Consider the following 24,090-nt stretch of genomic DNA (forward strand, 5'->3'; position numbering starts at 1 on the left):
AGATATCAGTGAGGATATCCTGTTTCTTGATGGGTTCATCTTAACTGTTGTAATCTGCCTTGGAAAGCCTGGTGTTATAAAGATAGAATATACTGAAATTAAATGGAAGTAAAATTAAACTGTTCTTTGGGGCACATGGAATCACATCTGTATCTGTTTTGTTTAAATTTACATTTTAGATACACAAATGGATTCTTCAGTTTTGAGCATATTTCAGGGCTAAGTGGTTTTATAAGTCAAAATAAAATAAGTATTTTGTTTCATGCAGATCTTTAATTTGTTTAAGCATAATTAAATGGGCTACAAGCCCCTAATGCAGTCCATGGCTTTCTTGTATTTTGTGCTGACTTATACTGTGCCAAAACCGACGACTCCTATCTCTTCTAAATGGTCAATAATAAAAGAGCTTATTGTGAACACGATCCACCCTAAAAGGCTGTTTTCCGGCTGTACATGAGGAATTGTGATATTGAATAAATAAGTGTATGTTTGTGTCCATAGTTATGCATCCAAAGGTTATATAATCCTTTCAAGATAGTTAATCATTTAACATATTAGTGGAACATAACCACAGAGGCATGGTGTGGTTGCATTTTCAATGTGGTAATACTAGGGCCCAGCTAAGTAACAGGTTATTTTGAGTTAGTTTTCACTGGAACAAACTTGATTTCTTTGTGCCATCACCACGTGGCTGGCTAGGCAGTGTCTTAAAGGGTGGAGGATAAAGGATTTTATTTTATTTTTACATTTATATCCCACATTATCTCAAACAAACTCGGGTTCAATGTGGCTTATGTTTGAAAATACAGTGAGACAGAATAATAGAATTCAGTTATATCATGGGAGCAAGTACGTGGATATGTCTGAAACATTTAACAAAGATGAGATTACCATACATACCCAGCTGGGCATTTAAAAGTCTGTCCTTTAATGATGCCGCATGTTCAGAAATCATAGCCATAAGTATAGACAGTTATTCAAATATTATCTCATGCATACATCAAAGCAAACAACAACTTTTACAGAGTACATCCAAATGTAATTTTTATTTTTTAATATCCATCTTCTTATATTCCAGATGGCAGATGTACATATCAGCAGGACCCAAAGCAGTCCAAAAACGAGTAAAAACAAACAACAACAACAACAGCACCACCACAGTTTATACCTAATTGTTCAACTACCCTTAGGATTCACCTTTGGGTTTAAAAAGCAAAACTATGGGGCCCTTTTACTAAACTGCCTAAAGCATGCCAAAATGGAGTTACCGCCCGACTACCGCGTGGCTCTTGTGATAATTTCATTTTTGGCATGTGTGTCTGAAAAATATTTTTTATTTTCGGGCGCACATAATGGATGCGCGCCAAGTGGCATTTGACCTGCATAGTTCATTACCACCCGGATTCTTTTACACCAGGTCAATGGCTGGCGGTAAGGTCTCAGACCCAAAATAGATGTGCAGCAATTTTGATTTTGCCGCACATCCATTTTTGACAAAAAAAGAGGCCTTTTTTACAAGTGCACTAAAAAATGGATCGGTGCATGCCCAAACCCCACACCTACACTACTGCAAGCCATTTTTCAGTGCGCTTTTGTAAAAGGACCACTGTGTGCATGTAAGGACTGGATAAATTAATAAAAACAAAGTTTACAGCACATGCCCTTAATATGTAATACTTGGCATCAATAATGAAACAGTGATGGAATATTCACATAGCAAGCAGTCTGAGCCAACAAATTCCATTGAACATAATTAACTTTATATGAACTTGACAACTAATAGTGTGCTGAACTGGACAATGTTGACAAGTTTAGACTGCCTCTGGATAGAACTTCTGCATGAAGGAAGCCCCTACCTCATTATTCAATACATATCTGTGAAATAGTAGTAATAATAAAATAAAAATCAAGTGCATTTGTATAATATACCACTGCATTCCACAAAACAAAAAGAGCAAGTTTCCACATGCCATCTTTTCCTTTTGATGTAGGCACAGGACAATAAAAGATGTTAAATGCTTCCAACTTTGCATTTTTTAAAAGTCTGATTGTTAAGTACCTGATTCTCATAAACTTGATGTCTGTTTTGGTGGCCATTTACTAGGTGAAAACATCTCTGGGAGTTCCTACAGCCAGACCTTCCCACTAACAAAATGATTTAAAATGTACAACAAATTAGTACTCTAACCGAAGAAGGGCAACCTTCTAAAGCTAATCTAGAAATGTATTAAGTTACTAGTAAAAAAGGCCCGTTTCTGACACAAATGAAACGGGAGCTAGCAAGGTTTTCCTCGGAGTGTGTATGTTTAAGAGAGTGTATGTGAGAGTGACTGTGTGAGAGAGAGAAAGAGTGAATGTGCGAGTGTGTCTGTGTGAGAATGAGAGTGTGTGCAAGTGAGAGAGAGTGTGTTTCATACAGATACAGTGTGTGCGAGAGAGAGAGAGTGTGTAAGACACAGACTCTCGTGAGACCAAGTTTATGAGACCAAGAGAGTGTGTGACTGTGTGACACATAGAGAATGAATGTGATACAGTGTGAGACAGAGTGTGTGAGAGTGAGAGAAAGACACTGACTGTGAGAGAGAGTGTATGAGAGAGTTTGTGTGTGTGACAGAGATGCCCCCCCCGCCCTCCCCCTATCTCTCTCTCTGGTTTCAGGCCCACCCCCCTCCATCCCTCCCTCTCTCTCTCTGGTGTCAGGCCCCCCCTCCCTCCATCTCTCTCTCTGGTGTCAGGCCCCCTCCTCTCCCTTTCTTTCTGGTGTCACGCCCCCCCTCCCTCTCTCTCTGGTGTCAGGCCCCCCTCCTTCCCTCTCTCTATCCTTGTGCATCTTCTGTGGTTTGGGGGGGAGGGGTGTGTGAAAGATAACGTGTGTCACGGAGCTACATTGTGTGTGTCTGTGCCACAGAGTATGTGTGTGTGTGTGTGTGTACATGTGAGTGAGGGTGGGGTGTATCTATAGGTGGTGGTGTCTGTTTTTTTTGTGTTAAATGTTTTTTTTTGGGGGGGGATGTGCCTTGCTGGCAAAGTGGGATGAAGTGGTGTGTGGCTTTGAGTGTGGTTATTGTTGCAGGGATGATATACAGTGAGAGTGAGATTGAGTGTGCATGTATCCTTGTGTATCTTCTGTGGTTTTGTGGGGTAGGGGGACTTGTGAAAGATCATGTGTGTCACTGAGCTACATTGTATGTGTCTGTGTAACAGAGTCAGTTTTTGTGTGTGTGTGTGAGTGGGGTGTATTTGGAGGTTGGTGGTGAGTGTCTGTGTTTTTGTTAAATGTTGTTTTTTTTTTTTTGGGGGGGGGGAGGGATGTGCCGTGGTGGCAAAGTGGGATGAAGTGGTTTGTGGCTTTGAGTGTGGTTTTTGTTGTAGGGATGATATAGAGTGAGAGAGAGAGATTGAGTGTGCATGTGTCCTTGTGCATCTTCTTTGGTTTTGTGGGGGAGGGGGGCTTCTGAAAGATCATGTGTGTCACTGAACTACATTGTGTGTGTCTGTGTCACAGAGTAAATGTGTGTGTGTGAGTGACGGTGGGGTGTATTTTGGAGGTTGGTGGTGAGTGTCTGTGGTTTTGTGTTTTTGTTTGTGTGTGAAATGTTGTTTTTTTTGTGTGTGTGTGTGGGGGGGGGGGGGTGGTTGGGAGATGTGCCGTGGTGGCAAAGTGGGATGAAGTGGTTTGTGGCTTTGAGTGTGTTTTTTCTTGCAGGGATGAGAGAGAGAGAGATTGAGTGTGCATGTGTCCTTGTGCATCTTCTTTGGTTTTGTGGGGGAGGGGGGCTTCTGAAAGATCATGTGTGTCACCGAGCTACATTGTGTGTGCCTGTGTCACAGAGTCAATTTGTGTGTGCGTGTGTGTAAGTGAGTGTCGGTGGGGTGTATTTGGAGGTTGGTGGTGAGTGTCTGTGTTTTTGTGAAATTTTTGTGTTAAATGTTTGTTTTTTGGGGGGGGGGGGTTGGGGGAGGTGTTGTGCTGGCATAGTGGGATGGAGTGGTGTGTGGCTTTGAGTGTGTTTTTTGTTGCAGGGATGATATAGAGTGAGAGAGAGAGAGAGATTAAGTGTGCATGTGTCCTTGTGCATTTTCTTTGGTTTTGTGGGGGAGGGGGGCTTCTGAAAGATCATGTGTGTCACCGAGCTACATTGTGTGTGCCTGTGTCATAGAGTCAATTTGTGTGTGCGTGTGTGTAAGTGAGTGAGTGACGGTGGGGTGTATTTGGAGGTTGGTGATGAGTGTCTGTGTTTTTGTGAAATTTTTGTGTTAAATGTTTGTTTTTTTTTGGGGGGGGGTTGGGGGAGGTGTCGTGCTGGCATAGTGGGATGGAGTGGTATGTGGCTTTGAGTGTGTTTTTTGTTGCAGGGATGATATAGAGTGAGAGAGAGAGAGATTAAGTGTGCATGTGTCCTTGTGCATTTTCTTTGGTTTTGTGGGGGAGGGGGGCTTCTGAAAGATCATGTGTGTCACCGAGCTACATTGTGTGTGCCTGTGTCACAGAGTCAATTTGTGTGTGTGTGTAAGTGAGTGACGGTGGGGTGTATTTGGAGGTTGGTGGTGAGTGTCTGTGTTTTTGTGAAATTTTTGTGTTAAATGTTTGTTTTGGGGGGGGGGTGGTTGGGGGAGGTGTCGTGCTGGCAAAGTGGGATGGAGTGTTGTGTGGCTTTGAGTGTGGTTTTTGTTGTAGGGATGATATAGAGTGAGAGAGAGAGATTGAGTGTGCATGTATCCTTGTGCATCTTCTGTGGTTTTGTGGGGGAGGGGGGCTTCTGAATGATCATGTGTTTCACTGAGGTAAAAAAAAGTTTGTGTGTGTGAGTGAGGGTGGGGTGTGTTTGGAGGTTGGTGGTGAGTGTCTGTGTGTTTGTGATATTTTTGTGTTATATGTTTTTTTTTTGGGGGGGGGGGGGGATGTGCTGTGCTGTGCTGGCAAAGTGGGATGGAGTGGTGTGTGGCTTTGAGAGTGGTTATTGTTGCAGGGTGTTGGTAGTGGAATGTGTGTGTTTCTGTGGTATTGTGAGTATGTGTTTTTTGTCTATCCCTGACAGGAGGGGTTGGGGGTGGGGGTCCGTGGGTTGGTGAAATGTGAGGGTGGTTGGAGGGGGGTCAGCCTTTGCTGAGGGTTGGAGTGGGTTGTCCGTGTTTTTTTTTTTTTTTGCGTTGTGGTGTCAAAGGAGGAGGATTTGTTTTTGAAATTAGAGGGTTTTGTTGTGGTTTTGGAGGTGGTTCTGCGTGTTTTCTATTTGGGGGGGGTGGAGGGGGGATGTATTGTGTGTGTGTGTTTGTGTCTGTCAGTGACGGGGGGGTCGGTGGGTGTGTGAAATGCGGGGGTGTTTGGAGTGGGGTCTGCGTTAGTTGAGGGGTGGAGTGGGTTGTGTTCTTAATCCTGCTGGTTCTTTTTTTTTGGAACTCATAGTAACATAGTAGATGACGGCAGAAAAAGACCTGCATGGTCCATCCAGTCTGCCCAAGACAAACTCATATGTGTATACCTTACCTTGAATTTGTACCTGTCCTTTTCAGGGCACAGACCATATAAGTCTGCCCAGCAGTATTTCCCGCCTCCCATCACCGGCTCTGGTACAGGCCGTACAAGTCTGCCCTCCCCTATCCTCTCCTCCCAATCACCACCCCCTCTTCCCCCCACCTGCTCTGCCACCCAATTTCAGCTAAGCTTCTGAGGATCCATTCCTTCTGCACAGGATTCCTCTATGCATATCCCACGCATGTTTGAACTCCGTCGATGGAGCTTGCCTGCAAGTGTGAGGTAGGGTGTTACGGAGGGACGACGGCCTGTGAGGGCGGGGGATGAGGGTGGGGTCCTCTACGGTCGGAGGAGTGTCGTGACTGGAGGTGGGAGAGTATGTTTGATTTTTTCGCCGATTCGGGACTGTTTTGGTGGAGGAGGGGGAGGTCTGGAGTCTGATATTAGATTGCGGGTGTCCGAAATCGGATGACGGTGTCTGGTGACGTGGTCCAGTGGCATTTCAGGAGGGGTGAGTGTCAGAGCACCGGGGGGGGGGGGGGGGGGGGGGGGGCTGTTTTGGAGTGTGTTTGAGAGTTTTTCTTTACCGGTGCTGCGCTGTATTTCTCGGCGGTTGTGTTCCGTTGACGTTGGGGCACGCTGTTTGGGGCGTGTTGCTTTGTGCTGGTTGGTTATTGTTGCTGGTGACGTACCAGGAAGTTCCGACGTCATTTCATCAGATGGAGAGCATGAATTTTATTACATTTGTACCCCGCTCTTTCCCACATACAGCAGGTCCAGTGTGGCTTACATAGTAAAAGAAAGCATCTTACATGGTAAAGAATACAGTAAAAACAAGGAAATGTAGGAACAGTATTATAAATTGTGATGATCATAACTACTTACTACTACTTAACATTTCTAATGACTCGAGGTTTATGTCCACGCAGTCAGCTTCAGAACGTTGGAGGTGCGTTTTATTATATAGGATGTCCAATAAAAAGGGTATCATCTCATTTTCTTTTCCATGTTTTATTTTGTTTTATTTTTATTGGTTACCTTTAAAAGTGGACTAACACAGCTACCACACCTCTCTACTCTAACCTCTAGAGTGGAGGAGAAGCCTAGTGGTTAGTGTAGTGGACTTTGATCCTGGGGACGTCAGACTCACAGAAACAGAAGCCTACGTGGCCGCATTGCTGATCTGCAAGGGCAGGCTTCTACATGGGCTGTCGGTAGTGGAGGAGTAGCCTAGTGGTTAGCGCTGTGGACCTTGATCCTGGGGAACTGAGTTCGATTCCCCCTGCAGCTCCTTGTGACTCTGGGGCAAGTCACTTAACTCTCCATTGCCCCTGGTACAAAATAAGTACCTGAATATATGTAAACCGCTTTGAATGTAGTTGCAAAAACCTCAGAAAGGTGGTATATCAAGTCCCACTTCCCCTAACCAATGAAACCAATACTTCATCTGTGTACATTCATATGCTGTACATGCCAGCATGTATAAATTCTACCAACAATAAAGAACACTATCTTGAATGTACTAGATGACAGGTGCGCGAGTAAACAAAGGCTAACCTAAGAGGCTTAACTTTTTGACGTCATCCCGCCTCCGGTTTTCTTCACCCTCCTTGACTGACCACATGCACACAGACAAAAAAAGGCGGCTCAACGCGTTGGCTTTCGGGCGCCTATCAGGAGCCGCCTGCAAGTGCCTCACCAGTTACTGGGCAGACTTTCCCAAACACTCCACTCCCTGAGATTATTATTATGCACGTAGTTGCCGGTGGGGGAGGGGTGCGAACAGGAAGTGTCGGCACTGGCAGTGTGTGGTGTGAACTGAGAGCTGGTACCCGACCCGAGTTGTTGAGTGAGATACCCCTGCGCCCTTGACTTCCGGTTTCAGACGGGTCATCGTGTCGTCTTTTTTAAAAATCTTTTTTTTTGGACAGGCTGAAACATGGGGGGAAGGAGTCTTCATCTGTGGAGTCCATCTGGCCTGCTGTTGATACTTATACTTTTCCTTCAGCACCAGCAGGTAATGTCTAACTCCCTCCACCCCTCCCCCTACAGCTTTAAACAGTAAAAAAAAAAAAAAAAACACCACAACAACCACCACCACACACTTGACCCTTTCAGAGCTGCCCAGGTACCCAGTTAAACTGAATTAACGGGTAGTATCAGAAACTACAAACTGCCAAAAGAGCTTTTCTCCTGGAACTTAGCTGTTCTTTCTTTTTATTATGTATAACATGGGATTTCGCACCAAATCTTTAATAGTAGTATAAAAAACAATGTTCATAGAAAACAGACTGTTAATTTGTTTTCAAGGTGGTTTGCAAACTGTGAAGTATCTTCAGAAGTGAAGTTTACATTATACAAGCTACCAGTTTTTAAATTGTTAGAAGTTCACATAATAGTGTCATTAAGAGGACGTACAAGCAGGTAAACAGTTATTTCCTGTGTATCCAATTGTTGATATATGTAAATGCTATTTGGCAACTAGGTTAATCCCTTCCTCAACCCTGTTTACTTTTTTTTTTTTTTTTAAGTTTTTCAACAAATTTCACAAGTACAAACACTTAATACAGCCTGGAAAATCATCACAAATAAGAGCAAAAAAAAATTAAACTATTATCTCAGAATTTGAAATGAGCTTTCTTAGACCACTGTTCGTGAGAAGCGTGTCAAACAGGAAATTGTAGGAGTATATAAAGCATATATTACAATTTAAAGGCTATGTGATATTCCATTTATCTTCTTATTCTAACATTATTTAAGCCTTTTCAAATCTAGAAAAGATTTTAATTGTTCAGGAGTGTAGAATATATATTTATTTTCACCAAATCAAATCAAAAATTTGCATGGATAGGCTAAAAAGAATATACTCCCAAGTTCCACCACTTCTTTTTTTCAGATTCAGAAAAACCTTTATCCTGTCTTGTGTCATTTTTGTAACATCTGGATAAATCCACATTTTTTCAGATCCAGAAAGTTTCTTAGAGTGTTTGAAATATAGTCTCATGATATCATTTAAGTCCTGCTCAAAGACAAAGGAGACCAATAAAGTAGCTCTCTCAGATACATTTTCTATGGATTGCTCCAAAATAGCTGATATATTGTTCAAATCGATATCAATTTTTCCTTTTCTTCCTTCGATTTCCCCAACTTGTTTCCCAGGTCTTTTAGGTAAGTAATAAATCTTATTGATAGGAGGAATAGCCTTCTGAGGAATTTTTTAAGTTTCTTGCAAGTATCTTTTGAATAAGTCCAGAGGCAGCTGGCCTGGTACTTTTGGGAAATTCAGAAGACGGAGATTTAGTTTTCTATTATAATTTTCAATCTGTTCTATTCTTCTATGTAAATTTGTTTTATCTTTGACCGTTGCTGAATTAAATTCTTGAAATTGTTTTATTTCTACTTGAATCGAATTGAACTTAGTGGAAAAATCTTCTTTCACAACTTCAACGTTTTGTACCAACTCATCGAATTTAATGGATAAAGCAGAAACCTCACCTGAGGAGTTTTGTAGTGTTGCATCCATTTGCTTTAACTTTAACCAGATTTTCTCAAGGCTCACCTCCGCTGTTTCTTTCTGAGAAACCGCTTAACTCACGGGTCTCTTCTAGAATTTTCTGACGCAATGGTAGGCCCTCGCCAGCAAGTCCGCTCGCCACATCTTCGGTGAGGTGGATACTCGCTCCTATCGATGCCGTTAATGCTGGGCAAGGAGAGATGTTAGAATCTGAGGGAGGCGATAGTGATGTTTCCAATCCCAGCTGAGGTTCCGCTCCTCCGGATGCCTCTGCTATGGGAATTACAACCCTCAGTTCACTCAAGGAACTCCCGGTGAGGAAGCGGTCTAGGCTTTGCTGGGTTGACAAAGGGGTCGAGGTAGGCGGGAGTATAGACCTCACCAGACCTTTTCTTTTAGAATGAGGCACAGGTTTCCTCCAGCAAAGACGCCTCACTTCTCTCACCAGCTCACCGCCGCCATCTTGACACGCCCCCCTGTATCCCCCTGTTTACTTTTATTGAAGTCAGATCAGTTTGGGTGCTATTTAACATATTTATTAATGATCTGGAAATGGGAACCACCAGTGAGGTGATTACATTTGCAGATGAGACAAAACTATTCAAAGTTGTTAAAATGGATGTGGATTGTGAAAAATTGCAGGAAGACTTGGCATCCAAATGGCATGAGATTTAATGTGGACAAGTGCAACGTGAAGAATAATCCAAATCATAGTTGACGCTAAGTTCCACCCTAGAAGTCGGCACCCAAAAAAAGATCTAGGTGTCATCTTGGACAATACACTGAAATCTTCTGTGTGTAGTATCAGCCAAAAAAGCAAATAAAATGCTAGTAATTATTAAAAAAGGAATAGAAAATAAGACAACATTATTATGCCTCTGTATTGTTGCGCCGTGGTGCGCCTACACCTTGAGTATTGTGTGCAATTCTGGTTACCATATCTTAAAAAAAATATATAGCAGGGGTAACGTGATGCGCTTCAGCTAAGAGGCAGCAATTTCTCCTAGCTCCCTGGCCCTCTCTTCTATCAAGAAGCTTTGAGCTAAATTCACCCTGGTTTTTCTACTACGTGTGAGTAAAGATCGAGAGCCCTCACGCTTATGGACAGATTTGTGCTGAAATCGGGGGCGGACATGGCTGCTAAAAGTGCCAAAAAAGACAACGTTAAAACGCATCTGGGAGCGTTGGTTGAAAGCAAGATGGCGGGAGACGCGGGGCAGCCTCCGGTGCTTTCAGATGAGCTCATTGAAAAGCTTTCTAAAGCAGTGAGTACAGCATTGGGTACCCGGTTGGGTGGAATTCAGGCTGGTGTGCAGGGACTTACCCAGGCGGTCACGGATTTTAACATCAGAGTGTCGGAGTTGGAAGCGCGAGTTGGGGCCGCGGAGGATGGCCTGCAGGGAGTGTTGGACGAGCTGACGATTTTGAAGAAGGAAGTAGCGGGTTGCAATGTTAAACTGGACGATTTGGAAAACCGATCCAGGCGCAACAACATGAGGTTAGTGGGCCTGCCGGAATCGTCGAGCGACTGAGATTTGAAGAATGTTTTGGAAAAGTGGTTTGCAGAGTTAATGGAGAATGAGCTGGCTATGGGAGCTATACAGATTGAGCGAGCACACCGCGTGGGCCGTTGCATGGAGGGAGCGACCAGGCCGCGATTGGTGGTGGTGAGATTCCTAAACTTTGCACAGAAGGAAAAAATTCTGAGGAAATGCAGGTCTATGCAGAATTTGCAATGTCAGAACTCTAAAATCCTGCTGTTTCAGGATTATGGCAGTGGCTCAGCTGAGGAAAAGATATTCGGAAATCTGCAAAAAACTGGTGGAGAAGCAAATCCGATTTACTTTGCAGTTTCCAGCGAGGTTCTGAGTGGTCAAAGAAGGAAAAGCTCATGTTTTTGAAAATAACAAAGCAGCAAAAAAGCAGATGCAGCAGTGGTTCCCGAATTGAACGTTATGACCCCATTTTTGGAGTGAGATTCTTGCCCTGCTGTTTGAGAGTGGTGGACATGTTGAAATATTTGGGCTGGCATTATGTTGAAGAATGAATGTCTCATGGTTTTTGTTGGTGGAGTATTTCTGGGTGAAACAGGTCTTTTGTATATGTAAACTGCACAATTTGGGGCAGTATTAAGGGGGTGAGCGAAAGTAGGGACATGGGGAAATCCGTGGTTTATGTAACAGGGGTAGAGAGAGTGGGGAGAGGGCTGGGATGTGTCACGGGAATGGCCTTTGAGAGTAATGGGGGGGTTCATTGGGCGTAAGGGAGCAGAGGGGCGAGGGGAGGGGGGAAATAGGCAGGGAGGGAGTGGGAGGGGAGGGAGGCGGAGGGTGGGACCTGTGGTGGTTGGAACAGCAGGGGGTGATGGTTGGAAGCTGGATGGAGTGTATGGCTGGGTGGTGTGGACGAGCTTGGTAGCTCACCGTGGGGGAGGCTGGGTCCCAGGGTGGGAAAAACAAGTATGTTTGTTGGAGAGTATCTGTCAAAGTTTTTCTGTTGCATATGGGGTCACATAAGGGTGTAACTTGTGTATTTTGGAATGTGTCTGGAGTTAATTCACCGATCAAAAGAGCTAAGATTCTACAGTATCTGAGTGCACATAAGGCTGGTATTGTTGGGCTGCAGGAAACTAAGCTTAATGATATAGAGCATCAAAAACTAAAGCGTTCATGGGTGGCTCAGTGCTATTATGCGTCTGCACCGAAAAATAAGGCTGGGGTAGCCATCTTAATACGCAAGACGGCTCCCTTTGTGCAGCATAAGGTCACTTTAGATGCAGAGGGCCGGTATGTGATTGTGGAGGGAAAATTGCATCAGTCTAGACTCGCATTAGTTTCTGCTTATGCACCTAATACATCTCAATGGGTATTCTTTAGAACACTAGTAGCTCAACTGTCGGGGATTTCTGGGCCAACAATCCTGGATCCAACTATGGACACTATGGCTGGTATGCAGAGATCTAGACCTAGAACCACGGAGGGGTTGGGGGTTCTGCTAAGGAGTTTAGATTTGGTGGACTCTTGGAGAACACTTCATCCTTTAGAGAGGGATTTTACACATGTCTCGAGGGCACATGCAACGAAATCTAGAATAGACTATATATTCATTTCAAGGGATATATTTCATCAGGTACAGAAGGCAGATATTGGGCCCCTGGTGGTTTCTGATCATACACCTGTACATATCACTGTAGAATTAGGAGGAGTAGGAGTAAGGGGGAGGTGGAAGTTCCCAGCGCATTTATACACTGATCGGACTTTCAGGAAATATCTTAGTCAAAAATGTGAAGAGTATCTGCACAATAACAAAGAGCATAGAACAAACCCAACTTTGTTGTGGGAAGCAGGGAAGGTAGTTATTAGACATCATAGCTTTTGTTGCTAAGAGGAAGAGACAGCAGGCTAGTAGGATGGTGGAGTTGGAAAGGCAGATTAGAATGTTGAAGAGGAGGATGAGCTGTTGCCCTACATAGGCGGGTAGACATGCTTTGGAGCAGGCTTAGGGGGCACTTAATAATTTATTCCAGGAGCAGGCGCAGAAAAATGTCTTCTATCATAGATTCAGACTATTTCAATTTGGAAACAAGCCGGGTAAATTGCTGGCAGACCTTACTAAGAGATGGTCGGGTATGTCAGTATGGGGGTAGGGTAGTGACAGATCAGAAGAAGTTGGAGCAGATTTTTGCCCAATTTTATAGATCGCTATATACGGCAGAGGGGGGTGGTCAGCAGGACAAAATGGAGGCCTTCCTCCAGGCGTGTAATTTGTCAAAAATATCAGAGGAAGAAAGGGTTTGGTTGAATGAGCCCATATCAGAATCTGAACTGCAGGGTGCTATTAAGAACCTCAAGCTTCATAAATCCCCAGGGCCAGATGGGTACAGCGGAAAGTTCTATAAACTTTTAAATGTGCAAGTACTGGGCCTTCTAGGTGAACATTTTGAAGCAGCTGTGCAGGGAGGGTTCTTTCCTGGGGGTTCCAGTGAAGCATTGATCACAGTTCTTCCTAAGCCAGGGAAGGATCCACTACAGCCGGGGTCTTACAGGCCTATCTCTCTCATAAATGTTGATCTGAAATTGCTAGCGAGGGTACTGGCGGAGAGGTTGGCGCTGGTGATATCAAGGTTGGTTGGAAGTGATCAAGTGGGGTTTGTGAAGGTAGGCATGCTGGAGTAAATGTCAGAAAGCTGTTATTGGGTCTTGAGAGGTGTGCACAATTGAATATTCCTGCGACGGCTATAAGTTTTGACTCGGAAAAGGCTTTTGATAGAGTGGAATGGTTGTTTCTGTTCACTCTGTTGGGCTTTTATGGAATTGAGGGTTTTTTTCTTTGGGCCATACGTACCTTATATGCCAATCCTACAGCTGCTGTTTTATTAAACGGGTTTCAGTCGGAGTATTTCCCGTTGGGAAGTGGCACACGGCAAGGATGTCCTTTATCGCCTTTGCTGTATATCCTCTTTTTGGAACCGTTGTTGGAACAATTTCGAAGGGCTAAGAATGTACCAGGGATGATAGTATCACAGAGGTACACCCCATTAAAGTGTATGGCCTTCGCTGATGATATTATGTTGGTGGTGACAGACCCAAGCAAGACTTGGCAGAAGGTATTACAATTGTTTGATGATTTCAGGCATATGTCGGGGCTTAAGCTTAATGTATCTAAGTCTGAAGCGTTACTAATTAATGTGAGGATTGAAGACTGGGGACTGAGTTCCCGTTGAAGGAAGCAGAGGGCTCCCTGAAGTATCTAGGTGCGTACATTTCTGCAGGCACAAATAAGCTGTATGAGTTAAATGTGTTTCCGCTATTAAGAAAATCGGAGGAGTGCCTTCGCATGTGGATGGGGTTGCCATTGGGTTTGGCTGGTAGAATTTTCTTGTATAACATGATTATAGTGCGTAGATGGCTTTATTTGTTGCAGATATTGCCTATTTGGCTGAGAGAGGCAGATATGAGAAAGCTTCATAGGGTCTTGAGCTCTTTTCTGTGGAGAGGTAAGAGGGCTCGGATTTCTTTGTCCACTCTCATGATGCCTAGGAATAAGGGAGGGTTGGGGCTCCTAGATTTGAGGCAATATAATCTGAGTTGTGGTATGAGGTATGTTAGAGATTGGCTTCTTGGAACATCTGGGTTTACGCCAATAGAGGTAGAGGTTGAGTATATGTATCCATTGTCAGCGCCTTATTTGCTGCATGCTAGGGCAGTACAGTTTACGGAGGCGCTCAAAAAGCATGTGGTCTGGAGATATATGAGGACTGTTTGGCGGGCCTTATGCAAAGCGTTTCAGGGAACTTGGGGGGGGGTGACACCGTTTTTGCCCTTGTTGGGGAACATAGATTTTCAACTGGGGGTGGGGAGAGGTAGGTTTCCTGGGATAGATGGGTGGGTGACTTGCTTGATGCGGAAGGGAAAATGCTTTCCTTTTCGAGTTTGTGTGAGAGATATGGCTGGAAGGGCTCTAATATATTCATGTTTTTACAAGTGTGACGACATGTCTCTTGCCTGCCAAAAGCCCAGCTTGGAGCGGCTTTCGCTCAGCGGGTTATGGAGGGTCTGGAGCTAGAGGATAGAGCGCATCCTCAACTATCCAATTATGTTAGAGCACTCTATGAGGGTCGGCCGACGGTCTCTTTACAGGGAGTGGCGGAGGCCTGGATGGAGGATTTAAAGAGTAGTGTTGACGTTGGGGTGCTCCAAAAGTTTCTTGAGAATATAGTAAAAACATCTATCAATGAACTACATCGAGAACAGGAGTATAAATTTCTTCTATGAATGCATATTGCTCCCTGGAGGGCTTTTAGAGCTGGTTTTGCAGAATCAGGTATATGCCCCAAGTGTGGTTTAGATGCTTCTTTGGGACATATGTATTGGGCTTGTAGTAAGACACAGGGGTTCTGGGAGGGGGTCCGGAGGTTCTTATCAAGTTGTTTAGGGAGGCAGGTGATGAGTCACCCGGTAGGTTTTCTTTTTCAAGACAGGACATTGTTACAGGTAAAGTCTGTGGCACAACATCTGTTTTTGGCAAAAGCTCTGTTGTTAGTGAAAAAGGTAATACTGATGCACTGGCGCATGCAAAGGGCTCCTCCAAATAGCTATGTGGAAAAAGTTTCTGTTTGAATTAGTGTTATTTGAGCGACAAGTGGTATCTAATAGGACTGAAGCACAGTGGAAATCTTTTCAGAGCATATGGGAACCATATTGGTCTCAACTTACCCACCGGGAGCGTAGCTTGCTCCTCAATTCCTGAGAAGATTTAGTAAGCATATTCATTTAGCTTGGGGAAATGCTTCTGATTTGCCAAGGGGGTACTAATGTTACGCTACAAGGGTGCACTATAATGTTACACTACAATGTTATACTACAGTGTTGCATTATAACATTACCATATAAGGTTGTAACGCCATGGTATGTTTGTTTATTTTATTTCATGTTAAGGGTATCTGGTAGGTGGAAGGAGAATGGGTTGTTTCGCCTCAGAGGTCTCATTAAGGGCGGGGGGAGGGTAGGTGGGAGGGGGGAGAGGGTGAAAATAGAAAACTGTGGCTGGAGGTCTCAGATGTGTGGACTAACAATAAATTTGATTATATGTTATGTTATTGTATGTTACCAAATGTTATATGATAATGGCTGCTTTTCCCACTTGCAGGTTGTGGATGCAGTCTGTTTCTTTATTTTTGGTTGTATTGATGAGAACTCCAATAAAGATAATTAAAAAAAAAAAGATATAGCAGAAAAGATTCAAAGAAGGGTGACCAAATGATTAAGGGGATAGAACTCTTCTCATATGAGGAAAGGCATTGTTCTGTCCTCCGACAGCCTCGCACTAGTTTATAACGTGATCCTAAAATGTGTGTAATGCCTTTACTGTTATTCTCAGTCCCAAGGACTATCATTGCTGCAGTTTCCCCACTGGAAAAATACATGAGCAATGCACTGTGGGTAATGTAGTTCACAGGCAGTGCAACCACACTTGTTTGGCTGTGTAAGAACTGCTATCACTGGTTGTGAGGCTGCTCAAACCTTCTCTCTCTCCCTCTCTCTCTGCCAAGCTTGGCTCTTTTGTCTTCCTGCTCAGTATTACTATTCTGTCCACAGAGGTCAGCCAGGTATGACCTTTCCCTCCTATCTCTAGGACTACCCCTTGCTATCTGATAGCAGGCTCTGTCCCCATTGGTCTCTATCTGCTCCTCCCTGTGTGAAGCCCCACCACTTCCTTGTCCTTTCAGCCACGAGGGGCTTCTTCCTCCATTACAGCCAGGGACATGGAGTTAATAACACCATCTCACTCCAGACAGCTCTGTCCGGCTCAAACTCCCTGTAACGAACCTGGATTTTTTACCCTGTAAATATCTTCTTCCAAATGAGATATTGCACATTGCAGTCACCCAGCTTTGGACTATTTCTACCTGTTCAACTACTTTCCCCTCCCCCTGCAATACAACTACCTCTCTTCAGATCTCCACCTCCCACAGCCTCCAGATTCAGAAGTCTCTGTATCCTGAACATCTATCTGTGAGTAAATTATCTGTGATTTATTCAATAAAAGAGACTTTACAAAATAATAGAGACTTCAGGTGATTGCTGCGCCAGGGTTATGCTCCATGATATTGGGGCTTCTTATTATCAAGCCCCGAGAGTCATGACAGGCATAAGAGGTTAGGACTCTTCAGCTTGGAAAAGGGATGGGAAAATGTAAACTGATATTTTTACTATTTCTAAAAGTGCAAAGACTAGGGGACACTCAAGGAAATTGCATGGTACTATTTTTGAGTGGAGGAGTGGCCTAGTGGTTGGGGTGGTGGACTTTGGTCCTGGGGAACTGAGGAACCGAGTTTTGATTCCCACTTCAGGCACAGGCAGCTCCGTGTGACTCTGGCAAGTCACGTAACCCTCCATTGCCCCATGTAAGCCGCATTGAGCCTGCCATGAGTGGGAAAAGCACAGGGTACAAATGTAATAAAAATAAAATAAATGGAACACCAATCAAAACAATGGGATTCAAACCCTTACAGCAATGTAGCACAAATGAAAACGAGGTTTGGGCAATTTACTCCATACACTCCCAGCATAAAAAGGGTTATAAATCTTAAATTTTGAAACAAGGACATCTCAAAACCTCTCAGTAGGGGATCATCATAGACTATAAAGAACCCTTTACCATGGTGGGAGTCCTGTTATATCACAGGTGTCAAAAGGCAGGGTAAAAGAATAAGTGTAAAAAAACTCCCAATGGGAGAAAAATAACTGAATCCAAAAAAATCCCATATACCTTTTCCAAAACAAATTCCTCATGCAGGGATTTATGTGTAACAACAATAAGAAAGGGCTTTGCAAAAATCTATAACCAATACCGTTTCAGAAAATGACAATAATGACAAAAAAGAGGAAGCAGGCATGCCAACACATCTTGAAATGGAGGACAGTACTGTCTCACAGCTCCCCGGGCTCCATAAGATGGCATCTCATGTAGTGATGTATTTTGTCAATCTCTATCACCAAGGACCTCAAGCTCCAAGCAAATGATTTAACTCCTCTCCACAAATCGCTGGGCAGGCACTCAACCTCAAATTCCTCAACAAGGGCTCTTGTTTTGCAAAATTACTTGCTGCTTCAGGAGGACACCAACTGTAGAACTTGTTCCAGATGCTATCTTATAGAGCATGAGGGGTTTGTTTTAGAAAAAGTATATGGCAGTTTTTGGATTCAGTTATTTTCTCTCATTGGGAGTTTTTTTTACATTGATTCATTTTTTCCCAGCCTTTTGACACCTGTGATAGTAATGGGACTCCCATCATGGTAGAGGGTTCTTTATAGTCTATAGCCCCTACTGGGAGGCTTTGAGACACCCTTGTTTAAAAATGTAAGCTTTATAACCCCTTTTATGCTGGGAGTATATGGTGTAAGTTGCTCAAACCTAGTTTTAATTTTTTACTACTTTTAAAAGGAACAGGAAATGTGGTTTCAGCGGTTAGCATATCTGGGTTTAAAAAAGGTTAGGACATGTTCCTGGAGGAAAAGTCCATAGTCTGTTATTGAGATAGAAATGGGGGAATCCTCTGCTTGTCCATGGGATCAGTAGCATGAAATGTTGCTACTATTTGGGATTCTGTCAGGTACTTCTGACCTGGATTGGCCACTGTTGGAAGCAGGATACTGGGCTAGATGGACCATTAGTCTGACTCATCTTGTAGAATTGCCCTAGTCCTACATGCACACATAACTGGAAGCTCTGAAGAAGCACAGCAGGAGCCTATTCTATAATGGCACCTGTGTAACTGGGAGCTCTGCCTGTGACCCACCTATGCTGCACTTATATGCTCCCCTTGTATTTGCACAGTAAATACCCTACTGGTATTTTCACAGGTAATTGTACGTGAAGGTAAGGTTGCCAGCTGGTTCATAGACTTGTAGTTCTGATTTCCCTATTACATTCCCTCAGAAAAGGAAGGCTACAATCCCCAGGACTGAAAGGGTAAAGCAGTGATTTACATGGGGAAATAAAACCCCCAGGACTGGATCAACCCTGTTCTGCGTATCTGAATCCAGTTGCCAACTGGATCCAGATTCACCTGAAAGGATTGATCCAGTCCTGGGTTTTGTTTCTCCAGGTAAATCACTGTTTTACCCTTGGAAATGCCCCTTAAAATTACCAGCATGTTGGACTGTTGATAGTGGCCAGAAAGATGAAAGCTAAGAGGTGTATTTTCAAAGCACTTAGACTTTGTAAGTCACAGTTCTTTGGAAATGAGCCCCTAAGGTTTTTGCACGGACCTGATCTTATTTCTTTTACAAAAATAGGCTATAGAACCAGAGGACATGAAATGAAGCTGCAAGGAGGGAAACACATCAGGGAGTACTTTTTAATGGAAAATGTGGTAGATGTCTGAAGTGCTCTTCTGCAGGAGATGGTGGGGACAAAAACAGTGACAGAATTAAAAAAAGGCATAGGATAAACACAGAGGATCCTTATGTGAAAAGAGGATAGATTAAAAGTTTAGAGCATTTCCACTCAACAAAACCTAAATGACTTTTGCACCTTTAAAATAATGCATATGGGGGAGGGGGCCTGCACAGAGCAGCAGGTACAGCCTTAGCCATCTTCCTGGGTAGCCCAGATGAGCCATACTCATCTTTATCTGCCATCATTTACCCCCCAGTTTACAAAACCACTCTAGCAACTGCTGCACGGCATTGCCCACACAGCTCATTCAAACTGAATGGGCTGTGTCAGCAGTACCACACCGCCAGCCGCTAGCGCGGCTTTGTAAACAGGGACCTTACTATGTTACTATTAAGTGGCACAAAACAAAGCATATAATTATGACCATTTGAGCTTCTGTATTAAGGCACAGTTTGAAGAGATTGTAACTCACCACTCTCTGTCCTGAAATTAAATTTTGGTTTGTTTGCAGCCTCTATTTCTAATAGATATCTATCTACCTATAGTATGTAAAATCTGATTATTTTTTTTGTAGTGCATTAACTCTTAAGTTTATACATAATAATGGATTCTAGAACCATAAACTCTAAGCATTCATGGATCTTCGACAAAATATTAATAGGACAACTTTAACTGTTGGGGGTGTTTCCAGTATCTACCCAGGCAGTAAACGTACAGAGTTATTGCACATTGTGCTTTACAGATAACAGATACACTTAATGCCACATGTTAAAGTGACGTGATGTGAAGTGATCTGTGTTATCTGCTGTGGTAATAGTTAATGCACAGTAAGTTACTACATGTTTTTTTTTTAATTGTACTGCAAAGTCCTTTCACCCCTCCCCCCCCCCCCCCCCCCCCCCCCCATTCCACACTATACAAAGTGTTTTTCTCTACTCACAAGTAGCACTAATAACAAAAAACTGCTGTGTGCAGGCAGTGCCTGAGCCCTGGAAGTAATCTCTTTGATTGATTGGGTGGGAATTTACTGAATCAGTCAGATGTTTACTATCATATGGAAATCAGATGTACCACATCTGCCCCCTAAACTTAATAACAGGTTGCACCATCTTTCTGCTTCCTGTGGGACCCAATGCCTGCTTTCCTGAAAGAGGCCTCATTCTGCAGGACAAGGAGGTCCCTTTCCTTTTCTGAAAAGTTTTACTCCATCCTGGCTTCCATCTTGCACATGCATGTGACAGGTCCCGATAGTGGGAGCTGTAGTTTTTCTGGGAGCTGGCCCACGTGCTCATGGGTGCCCTGGCCATTTCTGGGAAAGGCTGTCTACATGCTGCCTGGATCTATACTTGAATCACTTGTTTCTTCTTTCCAAAAATACATGGATTAAGGGGCACATAATGAAGTTGCTAAGTAGTAAATTTAAAAGAACTGTGAGAAAATATTTAGGGCCCTGTTTACTAAGGTGCGTTAGTATTTTTAGCGTGCCTACACTTAGTGCGCACGCTAACCATGTAGGTGCCTATAGGGATATTGTAGGCATGTACATGGTTCCCAAATGTTAAAAATGTTAACGTACCTATAACACTGCTTAGTAAACAGGGCCCTAAATGTGTTCTTATACTCTGGAATTTATGACTAGAAAATGTGGTAAAAGCAGTTAATTTTGCAGGGTTTAAAAAAGGTTGGACAAGTTCCTAAAAGAAAAGTCCATAAACTACTATTAAGATGGACTTGGGAAAATCCACTTCCTATTCCTTGGATAAAGAGCATAAAATCTGTTTTCTTCTTTGGGGATTTTGCCAAGTACTTGTGACCTGGATTGGCCTCTGTTGGAAATAGGATACTGGGCTTGACAAGACCTTTGGTCTTTCCCAGTATGTTCTTATGCTCTGAGAGACAGAATGCAGATGAAGAATGTAAAGGTTACTACTACTGCTCCTTAACATTTCTAAAGCGCTACTAGGGTTACACAGCGCAGTACAGTTTAACATAGAAGGACAGTCCCTGCTCAAGGAGCTTATAATCTAAAGGACAAATGTACAGTCAGTCAAATAGGGGCAGTCTAGAAGTTAGGTGCCGAAAGCAACATTGAAGAGGTGGGCTTTGAGCAAGGATTTGAAGATGGGTAGGGAGGGGGCTTGGCGTAAGGGCTCAGGAAGTTTATTCCAAGCATAGGATGAGGCAAGGCAGAAAGGGCGGAGCCTGGAGTTGGCGGTGGTGGAGAGAGGTTCTAAGGCTGGCTGAAAATAGTAGTAATGGTGTTCAGCTTCAAGTTTTTCTTCTTAGCTAAATTTAAGGTTAAGAAGGCCCCAAGTACCAGTTGACAGTATGTGTACAGTAGGAACACAAACCCCACACTAGCTTTGTAAAAAAAAGGGGGGGGGGGGTGCAGAAAACTGGCTCATTCATTCTTCACACACAGGCCATGTAGCCATGCTACAGTGTCACACATTAAGAATGTTTTGCAGTAGAGGCCATGTTTTTTCCTGTGCTTGTGATGCCAGAAGAAGGTCAGGCTGTAGCTCTACAAAAATATATTTTATTGTTAACGACCTTGAATGTTTTTTTTTTTTGTTTTAACAAGTCTTTATTGAAGTGTTCAAAGTGCATACAATGTACGTTGCAGACATGAGTAAACACTATAACATGATACCTTTGAATCATGAAGTCAGCTTTTAATGTAACCTCTCAATTAACAATTTTATTTTTATTTAACCTATAAAGTTGAAAAAACAAATGGAGGAGATTGAGTAAGGATATGTCCCGTGTTCAAGATTCATCAAACTATATAAGCTAAGAGATAAAAACCTGCTCTCTAAATGAAACTCAAATTTTTCAAAGTCCCCAAACTTTCTTCAAATGTGCAATAGCGTTTCGCCTTATAACAGTTAAGTTTCGCCATCTGATATATATATATATATATATATATATATATATATATATATATATATATATATATAATGCAATTTAATCCTCCACTTGATCAGAGACAGGACTTCCGGATCTTTCCAAGGTGCCACCAAAGTCAATTTAGCAGCATTTATTTATTTATTAGGATTCCGCCTTTTTGAAAGAATTCACTCAAGGGGTTGTACAGTAAGAATAAATTACATAAGTACATAAGTATTGCCATACTGAGAGAGACCAAAGGTCCATCAAGCCCAGCATCCTGTTTCCAACAGTGGCCAATCCAGGTCACAAATACCTGGCAAGATTCCAAAAAAGTACAAAACATTCTATACTGCTTATCCCAGAAATAGTGGATTTTCCCCAAGTCCATTTAATAATAGTCTATGGACTTTTCTTTTAGGAAGCCGTCCAAACCTTTTTTAAATTCCACTAAGCTAACCGCCTTTACCACATTCTCTGGCAACGAATTTCAGAGTTTAATTACATGTTTTCTCTGATTTGTTTTCTCTGATTTTTCTCTGATTTGTTTTAAATTTACTACATTGAAGCTTCATCGCATGCCCCCTAGTCCTAGCATTTTTGGAAAGCGTAAACAGATGCTTCACATCTATCAGTTCCACTTCACTCCACTCATTATTTTATAGACCTCTATCATATCTCCCCTCAGCCTGCTTTTCTCCAAGCTGAAGAGCCCTAGCCACTTTAGCCTTCCCTCATAGGGAAGTCGTCCCATCCCCTTTATCATTTTCGTCACCTTTCTCTGCACCTTTTCTAATTCCACTGTATCTTTTTTGAGATGCGGCGACCAGAATTGAACATAATATTCGAGCTGCGGTCGCACCATGGAGCGATACAAAGGCATTAAAACATCCTCATTTTTGTTTTCCATTAATTTCCTAATAATACCTAACATTCTATTTGCTTTCTTAGCCACAGCAGCACACTGAGCATAAAGTTTCAACGTATCGTCAACGACGACACCTAGATCCCTTTCTTGGTCGGTGACTCCTAATGTGGAACCTTGCATTACATAGCTATAATTCGGTTTCCTCTTTCCCACATGCATCACTTTGCACTTGCTCCCATTAAACGTAATCTGCCACTTAGACGCCCAGTCTCATAAGGTCCTCTTGTAATTTTTCACAATCCTTCCACGATTTAATGACTTTGAATAACTTTGTGTCATCAGCAAATTTAATTACCTCACTAGTAACTCCCATCTCTAGATCATTTATAAATATGTTAAAAAGCAGCGGTCCCAGCACAGACCCCTGGGGAACCCCACTAACTATCTTTCTCCATTGAGAATACTGACCATTTAACCCTACTCTCTGGAGGAGTAGCCTAGTGGTTAGTGAAGTGGATTTTGATCCTGAGGAACCGAGTTCGATTCCCACTGCAGCTCCTTGTGACTTTGGACAAGTCACTTAACCCTCCATTTCCCCTGGTACAAAAATAAGTACCTGAATATATGTAAACCGCTTTGAATGTAGTTGCAAAAACCTCAGAAAGGCAATATATCAAGTCCCATTTCCCTTTCCCTTTATCTTTTAACCAGTTTTTAATCCACAATAGAACACTACCTCCTATCCCATGACTCTCCAATTTCCTCTCGAGTCTTTCATGAGGTACTTTCTCAAACGCCTTCTGAAAATCCAGATACACAATATCAACCGGCTCACCTTTATCCACATGTTTGTTCACCCCTTCAAAGAAATGTAGTAGATTGGTGAGGCAAGATTTCTCTTCACTAAATCCATGTTGACTTTGTCTCATTAATCCATGCTTTTGATCTACCATTTTGCCCGGTACCGACATCAGACTCACCGGTCTATAATCTCCTGGATCTCTGGAACCTTTTTAAAAAATCGGCGTTACATTGGCCACCCTCCAATCTTCCGGTACCACGCTCGATTTTAAGGATAAATTACATATTACTAGCAGTAGATCCGCAAGTTCATTTTTCAGTTCTATCAGTACTCTGGGATGAATACCATCCGGTCCAGGAGATTTGCTACTCTTCAGTTTTGTAGAACTGCCCCATTACATCCTCCAGGATTACAGAGAATTCATTAAGTTTCTCCGACTCGTCAGCTTCGAATACCATTCCTGGCACCGGTATCCCACCCAAATCTTCCTCGGTGAAGACCGAAGCAAAGAATTCATTTAATCTCTTCGCTACGGCTTTGTCTTCCCTGATCGCCCCTTTACTCCTCGGTCATCGAGTGGTCCAACCGATTCTTTTGCCAGCTTCCTGCTTTTAATATACTTCCCGCTTTTAATATAA

General features: G+C 43.0%; 1 protein-coding gene across 5 annotated transcripts in view; it reads left to right on the forward strand.

Annotated features, from left to right (window-relative positions):
• Positions 1-7,245: 7,245 nt before the first annotated feature.
• Positions 7,246-24,090, forward strand: part of SPPL2A (signal peptide peptidase like 2A) — a 137,973-nt gene continuing 121,128 nt past the window's right edge. The window contains exons 1-2 of one of the 5 annotated variants that reach the window (XM_030189585.1): positions 7,246-7,325; positions 7,408-7,493. In XM_030189585.1, coding sequence (XP_030045445.1) covers positions 7,416-7,493 — 78 coding nt within the window. In that variant the 5' untranslated portion in view covers positions 7,246-7,325; positions 7,408-7,415. Of the gene's footprint in view, positions 7,494-24,090 lie in introns of all 5 variants that reach the window. The other 4 variants (XM_030189586.1, XM_030189587.1, XM_030189590.1 and 1 more) reach the window with 4 other exon arrangements.

Source organism: Microcaecilia unicolor, chromosome 1, assembly GCF_901765095.1.
Source record: "Microcaecilia unicolor chromosome 1, aMicUni1.1, whole genome shotgun sequence".
In the NCBI taxonomy this organism is placed as follows: Eukaryota; Metazoa; Chordata; class Amphibia; order Gymnophiona; family Siphonopidae; genus Microcaecilia; species Microcaecilia unicolor.